Genomic DNA, 10,572 nt, shown 5'->3' with positions numbered 1-10,572 from the left:
AGCAGGTAAGGTAATATTTTCTTTTTCCCTTTCTAGCCAGTATAGATCTCTATACCATGGTCATTATTGCTGTAGTAGCACATTATGCAGTGTGACTCTTTGTCACACACTGTTTATCCTCTTACTCCTGTTTGCAGAACAAATCATATACAAAAGTACCTTGTTTGATGGGTATTTATTATTTGTTTACAAGGCTAAAAGATTTGTGTTGCACTTCAGGTGAAAGGGGGAAATTTTATGTTATATCATTTACTTCTGTAGGAATTCTTTGGGAAGAAGGACTTTCTTGGGAGATTGCCATTGTCCTATAGCCTGTAGAGCAAAATTGCTGACCCCAGTCTTCTCTAACTCCACAACTTCAGAAGTCCTTAGCTTATACAATGAGACTCTTGCTGATAAAAGCAGAGAAAATCCTGAATAACTAATCCATCGTAAGATAATTTGATTCCCAGTGGACAAGTCTGATACGTTAAAAGAATCCTGGCACTGTTGAAGTGAAGAGGCTGATATAGGGTATGTTCAGTGTTCTGTACTAGCTGAAGATTCCTATGTTGAGAAGGGTTTATACCTGTCATTATTAAATTATTGTAGTACAGTTTAAAGAATACAGACAACTGGGAGCAATTAAGGTCTCAAGTGAAGCTGCTGAATGCAACCAAAATAATGTTCTTTTCAGGGGCTGTCATTGCTAGGAATTGACATGAAAGACTAAGGTAGTGTAGAAATTATTTGCTTAAGCCACTGTCAGTTCTTTGTGATGTTGTGATATTAAATTAGGAAAATCATGAAATTTCTAATCCTGCAATCTATTTTTAAAAATCATTTGCTAAAGACTTAATGAATCAAAATGCAGGAAACAGTTAGTATTTTTAAATTGACAGGAATGCTACAAGTCTAAATTACATTCTTAGAACATAAAAATATCAGTAGTACAGTTAAAATTCTTGGGGTTTTAGTTGTCTCATTTATATCTGTTTCTTCTGGTGTTATGCTCAACTTTCCAATTTTCCTTTAGGTCCTAAGATCAGCTTTTAGTCTTCCTTGAGAAGAGTGGTATGGGTGGGGGGAGAGAAACAGTAGTGGTTTTTAAAAGTAATTGTTATCATCCTCCTCTGGAGTTCTTTGCTTTGATTGGTATAATGTTGTTGATTGGGGTATTCTTTTTCTGTAATCTTGGGTCTACTTGGGTTTACACTGATACGTTTTGGTAACGCTGTCTGCCTACGTGCTGCCCATTTTGGAGGTTACTTATTATCCACTTTTCCTATTATTTTTGCAAAAATAGTTTTACTTCATTCACAACATGAATTCTTGTAGCTTTCCTACTAAGACTGACCTTTAGCATTCTGGGTTTTCTTACAATGGAGAGCTCTGGTATCATCCTATCTCTTTGCTCAATAATGCATTGCATTCTAGAATCACAGTTCACTCAGTAAATTCTTGGTATTGCAACCTGTTTTCAGATAGTTATTCCACATTATAATAAAGCTAAAAAATTTTTAAAATATGTCAAATTACTGCTAACATACTATTGCAGCTAAAATAATTTAAAATAAACTGAGGTTGAGAAGAATCTTGTCTGGTGTTGAAACAATAGTGTCAACATAAATTTTTAGTCTAGTAGTAGCAAAATTGCATTTGTATTAAGCTCTAAATTCTTCTGGCTGTGTTTACTTTAGTTACTGTCTTCATTTTTCATGCTTTAGGAAGGCACAACCAAAATGTATGACCTTTTCTATAAAGTACGTGAGCATTAAATGCTGTTTTTGGTTTTGATATCTAGATTTTTCTCTGCAAGGCTCTTAAATATTAGAGATATTTTCAAACACCAACATCACTAATAGTACTGAAAATATATAGTCTTAAGTTACCTAGGTTATTACATAATAGGAATATTAACTCTCTGTGTAAATTATTTGTGTTTGCTGCAGAAAATGCTTGACTACCTCAAGGATAAAAAGGATGTGGGGTTCTTTCAGAGCCTTGCTGGTCTTATGCAGTCCTGTAGGTAAGAAAGTATCAACTTGAAAAATTTATTAATTGCATGTATATTTTATTCCATGGGATTTATAGTTCTGGAATGATCCTCTACATAGTCCTTGCAAGTAGCACTTGGGGTTTATAATGTGCTAGATTTGGGTTAAAGGACAGGATGATGCTCATGGTGTAAAAATCTTGGTTATATGGATCTACCATTGTAAGAAAGCGCTTTTCAAAAATATTTACAGAATTTGAGTCTACCTGAGATATGGCAGAAAACAACTCCAGAGTTAGGAGCATTTCTCAGAGGCAAATCTTTAACTCTGGAGGCATCTAGTAATCCTGCAGAGATCAGGTTAATGGTCAATGTTAAGTAAGCACAAAAGATTTTGGGAAACCCCAAGTTTGTTAGAATTAGTCATAGGACTTCTTAGAAGTCAGAAAAAGAAATGAAATATCTAATTTCATATTAAATTAATTAATTCTAAAAAATTGACGTGAAACCAAGACTTTTTTGTTCATTCATGCTTATTTATGATTTATATTAATTTCGTATATAAATGTACGTGTTTAAATGTTTTATACATAATTTCTAAGAATAAACTATATCAGTAATTGATGTATTAGTGAACATAAAACAGGACTAAAAGGGGTCCCTGGATCAGGTGATTCAGTCTTCTTGTTATGTCCAGGGTACCACGTTATGTAATTTTTTTCTTAATTATATATTCTTTTTTCTTAATGCTGTCTGTGGGCAAGTTTCATTTTGAAATCAGTGAGGTTTCTTGCCAGCAGAGGTTCTGTCATAGTTCTATGTTAATCTAACTTTTATAACCATTTTTGCTTATGAACAAAATTATCCCTGGCCAGCTGTCATGCAAAGCCCTGAAAGGCAGAATCTCACAGGTTCACAAATGAAATATGTGAGGTATCGTCCTTCCTTCAATCTGGTTAGTTGAATACATATTCCCTTTTGGCAGCTTCAGTTTTTCAGAATGTGGAAGGAGAGAAACACTAAATGAAACTAATAATGACAGTTTCGTAATGGACCTTGCTGCTTGGTATGAACTGGGCTATAATACAAAAGTAGTCAGTAGCTTGGCTTCCTTATAGCGCCTAAAAATGAGTATGTGTATCCTAAATGCATACATTCCCCTTTTTTTTGGTCAGTCATACAGAGCTGAATTCTGTGGTCACATTCAGGGCAAAAGCAGGTTCAGGCTGTTTAGCTGAGATTTGTAGTCTCCTAACAGACACATATATCAAGCCGCAGAGATGTATCTTTTTCATACTAGTATGCTTGTAAACTTCAATAAAAGCACACATCCTTTTTAACTTCCACAAAATTAAATATTGTATTTATTTAATTAATCACAGGACAAATGTAATTTTTCTCACCGCAGTGTTCTTGACCTAAATGCATTTGAACGTCAGAACAAAGCAGAAGGCCTTGGCATGGTGACTGAAGAGGGATCAGGTACTATTGATTCAACAGAAATTATCCATGACCTTTTTGCAGTTTTTCAGAAGCAAGCTGAATTTGAAAGGACCCAAGGGAGGTTTAAGTTAGGCATAAGGAACAGGTTCTTCACCCAGAGGATGTTCGGGCACTGGAACAGGCTCTCTAGGGAAGTGGTCACAGCCCCAGCCTGGCAGAGTTCAAGCAGTGTTTGTCTGGACGATGCTCTCAGGCACATGGTGTGATTCTTGGGGTGTTCCATGTGGGGCTAGGATTTAGAATTTGAAGATGCTTATAGGTCTCTTCCAATTCAGGATAGTCTATGATTCCATGAACCTTGTAGATATATATCTAGAGGCTGAAACTAAAACAAGTTTCCTAAAAGTGATTCATATTTAATTGACACACCTAAGCCAGTCCTTGTCAACAGTAAATCATTAGCATGTGTTGAGTTTCAGAATGGTCTCAGAGGACTGTTTCTCATCGTTTTGAAGAAGTGAAGACATTACATGTAAAATTGAAAACATATTCCAGTTACGAACAGCAGTGTTTATGCATGTAAAACATTTTAGAAGTCCCCATCCAGTTTCAGCATAGAATGAAATTAAAAATTCCCACCTGATTTCTTGAACTGAAAACCACACCACTTACTTAAGCCATAAATTAAATATAAGAGATTGATGTAAATCTATCTGCTCTGTGGGAAAAAGTCTGGGAAAAGCTTTTTCTTTGAATTTTTTTTTCTATTTGTCTTTGGGGAAATATTGCAAAATTTTCACCCTACTTTTGACTTTGAACCAATTTGAGTTTCCACCCGTGGTGTTGTGTGTCAGTTTCTTTCTTCTGCTTGATAATAAGTTCTACAACTCCTTTACTGTGATTGTCTGGGTACATTAAGTTTGTTCTTGTGTGCTTAATAGAGCTACAAAAGCACATTTTCTTCCCTTATCTTCAGAATTTTTTACAGTGCATTTTTATGTTTAAATCCTACAGTGACCTAACCTTTTAACATGTTTTTATCTTAAAAGCAAGGTAAAAAAGCTTGACTGTATAATCCCTATTGCATTTGAGGGATCATAATTCATACCAGCAACACTGCATATCTCATTGTCCCTTGTGCCTGTAGGTCTTTTATGCGGCCTATTTCTTTAATATTCAACTGCTTAAATAATGATTTTTCACTAACTATTAAATTTGCCTGAAGGACTTCAAGGCCAGTCAAAAATTCTGCTTCTCTGAAAGTGCTCTCACAGTTTAAATTATAGATTAAATCTTTCTAGACTTATATGAGTGCTAAAAAAGCAAACCCATGTGGATAAATTTGGTTACAAGATGGTAAATTGAGCGCTGGTACAGCTATCTGGCATATAATTTTCGGCCATTGCTCTCATGTTTTACTGAAGATTATTGTGCACAAACTTTTGTTCTTTTGGACAACATTTCTACTAGTACATAACTAAACTTACTCAAAATGTTGGATTCTGAAATGGACTCTCAAGATATTGGCTCATTATTCTTTTGACCTCTGCCTCTGTTTCTAGAAATGACTGTTTTTGTATGCAAATATAAATAAATCTTTAAATGCTGCATAATTGACTCTACTGATGTTAAGAGTATTTTTGTACTTCCTCATTTGAGGGATTTTTTTTCATTTTCTGTTTATTTGATGTTTCTCTTTTAGTACAGAACTAATTTTGGCAAAACCAATACTAACTATATTTTGTATTTCCTAAAACAAATTCTCACCTTTTTTCTTTTTTTCCTGTTTCTTTTTCTTTGAACTAATTGTCCTGTCCTCCCTTCCTCAGTCATCACCCATGAGCGTGGTAATTATTAAAAACAACTGCCTATTCCTTATTTTCCCTGCTCTTAGCTTTGTGTCAGCATTGTACAGCTCCTGAATATCACTAGATTTTTCCCTGTAATACTGCTAAACTAGTGTAATTTTTCTGTTAATATTACAATTTTTTCATCCTAAAATTCTTGGTTTACACGTCCAAACTTCCCATTTTGGTCTTCCTCTCTTTCTCAGGATTTGCACAGTGGCTGACACAGTAGATGTAAGAGCAACAAGCTTTTTTATACTTTTCTTTTCTGTTTTTTTTTTTTTTTTTTTGTTGTTTGTTTTCATTTTAGTGAGCCCAATATTTGCAATGGATGAATGTTAAGAGGAAAAAATAGTAATATATACATAACACAAAGCCTTATGCTTTAGTCCTCCTGTAGCCCTTTTGTTGTGTATTGAATGTGGCTTTATTGCTGCACTGGTTTGTGCAAGCACAGGAAATCAGTGGTGGATCCAGTGAGGATTTGAGGGTGGATAGTGAGGAGAGGACTTGCCACTGGCTAGGTTTATCTAATGCAGTCAGGAGTTGATACAAGAAAGAGGTGGTGCATTGCTCATTCAGAGGAAATCAATGCTGTTTACAGGTTTACTCTTCCTTATTCTGAAAGCTACCTGGTGTGTTATGGTTGCTATACCTCAAAGTTTCCTTACTTCAAGTAGAGGAAGAGCTTTGTAGGAGCAGTTGCCATGAGATCTTCACTGTGTGAAAAGAGAATTTAAAATACAAAATGTATATACCAGTCAGCAGAAACAATGAACTCCAACACAGCAGATGTCTTTTCATTAGCCAACTGTTGGGGAGGAGGATGATCTGGTATTTTATTTGTTTTCTCAGTGGAAATTTTCTGTTTGGCAACTTTACAAAATTCTCCACAGGGATTAGGATAATTTTTTTTGTTTGTTTTCTTTGCTGGTGAGCAGTAGCAGTGTCAAGATACAGTAATCACTACGTCAAAGATTACTTGGCACAAAGGGATAATATTTGCAAATACCATCTTTTCCTACATATTAATATCCAGCAACTGAAAATTCGGGACAAAAGAAAACCAAATACAACCAAAAAATACTGTATTTTTCCCTTTCAAAGTTACATGATTGTTGATAATATGCTACCTTCAAATAGTAATTTTTTTTTTTTATTATGAAGCACGCCTTTTTCAGTTAATTGAAAAGTAGTTTAAGAGCTGTAGAGGTACTGGTATTAATACCTGATAGCATCAAGAAAGCCAAGCCAGTGTGTCTGTGAAGGAACTCCTGTAGTGAACAGTTTCAAAGTATCCTAGATTTTAAAGGATATCTGAGCTCTTATGTCTGCAATCCCGTAAATTACCATCTGTAAGTACAACAAAGGAAGTACCAAAGATGAGAAAGATTTTTGCACTGGATTTTATTAGTTTTATGGTTTTTTTTTTTTTTTTTTTGAGAATGATGCTTAGTCTATGAATATTTAATTAATCCTCAATTAAAAATAATTTTATTGATTCCCAAGGAAATTATGGGATGTAAAATGTGCATTTTAGCCTGTTTTTCATTTCATCTGAATCGGCTGCAGAAGCACATTCATGAGTAATTGTCATTGACTTTGCAACCTACAAGCCCCAAACTATTATTCCCAAAGTCAAAGAAAAACTGTTGAAACTTTTGGGAATAAAGTCAACCTTTCCTCACGTGCAGTTCTTGTTTCTGGTCCCATGCCAACATTAGCAATAGATAGAAAGCCCTTTGTTGAGTCAACATGGATGTGAAATTTATTGCTCTATTCCAATTGTTTCTTTGTGCTGTCCACATCGTAAGTGCCTTGTCCTGATATTCCTCTGACTGGTACTACCTTCCCTTTCCAAACCCTGGAACCCCCACTGGTAACAACATTGATGGTTCTTTAGCAAATGTGTTTCTTACTTGTTTTTGTGGTGTACTCAATGTTGTTTCTTCTGTATGTATTTTGTTTTGATTGTTCTGTTTCCTTTTCCAAAAAGGGGGGTTCAAAATCAAAGACATGTAGAAATACTTACTATTTTGCAATGTTTTTTTCATTTAACATTCATACTCCTTGCCATTTCACTGTGAGTTACAAAAATCTTGAAAGTGCAATGTTTTTCTCTTTTGGAGAGCGTTGTTTTACTTCTATGAAGTACAAGACTTAAGATGTTTGTTAAGTTTACACTTAGATTATTTTACTTTTTTCCCCCCTTTTTCAGGGAAGCTATTTTTTAATGTTCAATTTTTTAATATTTTATCATGTCTTTCCTTAATTTCTCAGTAAGTTCACCGAAGTCTTATTTTAATAAAATACCATTTTAGAATGAGATAGTAGCTTTTAAAGGACTTTTAGCAATCTGAGAGGTACATGCGATACAATAACTAGCTGTACTGTGGGTTTTCACATCAGGGCTATTTTCAGCCATTAATAATGTGGAACTAATAAATATGCTTTTGACCTTCACCAAGCTAGTTACACTTAGAGTAGATGCTTAAATTCTGTGTAATCCACTGTAGCCTGTATTGGAGACGTGTTTTCCACCTTCTTAAAACTGTATTTGAATCAGTGTTTGCATTTAAAAGGGGACACAAATAACTTCAGAGAATTTCACTCACTGAGGAAACAAGTGTATTTCTTACTTGAATTAGATTGTTGAGATGTCAAAGGCATGCAACATTCACAATCCAACCCAGTACTGTCTGGGTCTTGTGAGAAGAATAAATTCATTTGCTTTATTATGGGACAGATTTGATTTTAACAGCCATCATAAAAAAGTACTGTTCGCATTTGAAAGCTGAAAGTATTTTTATATTTCTGTAATATGTACTATTGAACCCATGTTTCTGAGCAGCAATAGAAGCCAGATCTTTTCCACTGGGGATTTAAAAAATAAAATAAAGTGGTAGAGAATCATTGAACTTTGACACATGCACTTTCAATGAAAAAAAACCCCATGTATTTAATTTTTCATTGACTTTTATTTTTGTTTCCTACACATGATAACCTCTGTTCCTGTATATCACAAACACAAACTGCCAATTTTGCAAAAGCTGCAGGCTGAAAGTCTTTGTGTGTACAGCCATACCATTTACCTACAGCATGAGCAATGGCGGCATTTTAACATCTGAGCAAGTATTTGCCAGAATATATCCAATATCAACAAAAATGAAAGAATGTTTTTTCATAACAACCTAAATAATTCTATATGTAGTGTGTATGTTTCTAAGTACATTCTTTGCAAATCTTTGTGTGAACTGGCATGAATTTGTGTGCACAGCAGCAAAGGTTGCTCTCCTGAATTTTATAGAAGGAAATGGATCTCCGTTTCAGTTCTGTAGTTGCCAGTGAGGTACCATTTGTAGTCAGTAAGTACAATCTGAAAATGAAAATTCCTGATCATACCAACATTGGTTCTTGTCTGATTTTGATCAGATGTAAAAACTGTGAAAATGAAAACCAGGATATTGTGAATCTTAGTGTGGCCAGGTGGTTTGAAATGGGGTTTTTTTGCTTCATTTTAAAATATGTAAAAATATTTTTTAAAGTAACAGGCCTTTCATCTTTTGTGCAGTGATGCACCTAACACCTTCTGCTTTTTAAGAATTTTGCAATAACTTGTGTTCAAGTTGTGATTTATTTACAGTGGAGCTAATTAAAAGACCCTTCCAGGCCCTTCCAATAATAATAATGGAATTTATTTAATAAAAATTCATGAAGTCCAGTAATTGTACTAAAATGCAGGATCTCTATAACATTTTAACTTAAGACTTTTCTTCATGTTCTGGAATATCTTACTCCCTAAGAGCAAGAAATACAGGGGCCAAAAATATTAAACTGCAACTTTTTCTGTAGTCTTATTCCTACAAATGGCTTTGATTCAGTGGTGCCTTAATACACAAGAAATAGATGATTGGGCCTTTCATGGGCTTGATTTTTCCAAGCAAATTTCCTGATGAGTTATTTTCTAAAGTCATTGCCATCTCAGCAGTCAAGCCACAAGCATTAAGTGTGTGATAGAGGCTTCACCAATTATTTAACTTTCTGTAATTCTTATTTTTGCACGGTTCAACAAAGCATGTGACCTCACGTGTAACTTTAGGTGTGACGGGAGTTCAGTTATATTGAAAAGAAGAAAGTAACTAACCCTGAGAAATCTTCTCTACTGTGGAATTTGGCCAGCAGCCTATGAAACTCTCTTGCAGAACTGAACCTGCATGTAACATTGAATAATATTCTTCTAGGAGCCCAGCCACCTCCTGCTTTTTACCTTATTGGGCCTATATTGCATGTATATGTTCATCAGCACTGACAGAAATAGTAATTTATTTTCCATTGTTTAATTAGCTGAAAGGGTTTTCAGTCTCCTGTGACTGAAAAACTGCGTGCCTGGTAGTTATATTTTCAGTGCAGAAAAATGTCATGGAATGTTATTCAAAGTATTTGACTCATTCTTAGAGAAACAATTGGGTATTTTTCATGACTGCCCTAAGTAATTGTCTAGAGTTAGGAGGAAAAGCATCTTATCTTTCCCTATGGTACAAGAAATTATGTTGACATATGCCTTAGGGATATATACCCTAAGTACCAAACTTTGTCTTGACAGCAACAGACGAGTATGAAATTTTGTACTATAAAATATTCACATCAGTTTTCAAAATGCTTTTGATTTCTATTCCTAGTGTACTGAAGATTCTCACTTTAAAATTCACGGTCTGTAGACTGATAAATCCATTAGCTTGAAATTATAATTGCTCATGACTTTATGTAAAGTTAAACTTCTGATCATGTCTGTTTTTACTCCAAATTGCACTAAATGCTGTTTACATTTCAGCTAGCTAGTATAAAGAATATTAACTTGATCATAGCCAAATCTAGCCCAAACAGTGATGATCTAATTATAATAAATAACATAGTAATCTGTAAATGTGGATATTGTAATTAGAATTATCTACCAGTAGAACAGCATGGAAGTAATTGTTAATTTAACTAAGGTATCTTTTTATCTATTTCTTTTTTTTAATTTTAGTGCCTTTACTCACTTTTCTGGTCTCCTATTCACACACTAAAGGTCCTGTCTTTGTAGAGCCTAAATTATATCCCCTCAAAGAAAAATTCTTTTAAACTGTTTTGCAGTTTGCTTACATTTTTATATCCCTCCTTTTTTTTCCTGTTTACAAATAGTGCTTGTTGTATATTAAAATTATGTGTATTGTTAAATAGTAGAAGTTTTCGTGACTTCCACCTTTGCATACATAGTCAAAATACTTCCCCAGTGTTCTATATGGGAATTTTCTGACTTTTGATAGG

At 34.3% G+C, this 10,572-nt stretch overlaps 1 protein-coding gene across 1 annotated transcript in view; it reads left to right on the top strand.

Moving 5' to 3' along the window:
• The window catches only part of RYR2 (ryanodine receptor 2), a 284,661-nt gene that overhangs the window by 237,944 nt on the left and 36,145 nt on the right, over nt 1-10,572 (top strand). Inside the window, exons 81-83 of the mRNA XM_031058757.1 lie at nt 1-5; nt 1,891-2,008; nt 3,384-3,457. The exon at nt 1-5 is cut by the window's left edge and continues 46 nt beyond it. Of these exons, the coding sequence (XP_030914617.1) occupies nt 1-5; nt 1,891-2,008; nt 3,384-3,457 (197 nt within the window). The remainder of the gene's footprint in view (nt 6-1,890; nt 2,009-3,383; nt 3,458-10,572) is intronic.

This window comes from Geospiza fortis, unplaced genomic scaffold (genome assembly GCF_000277835.1).
Source record: "Geospiza fortis unplaced genomic scaffold, GeoFor_1.0 scaffold381, whole genome shotgun sequence".
NCBI classification, from domain to species: domain Eukaryota; kingdom Metazoa; phylum Chordata; class Aves; order Passeriformes; family Thraupidae; genus Geospiza; species Geospiza fortis.
This window is presented reverse-complemented; position numbering and strand designations above follow the sequence as displayed.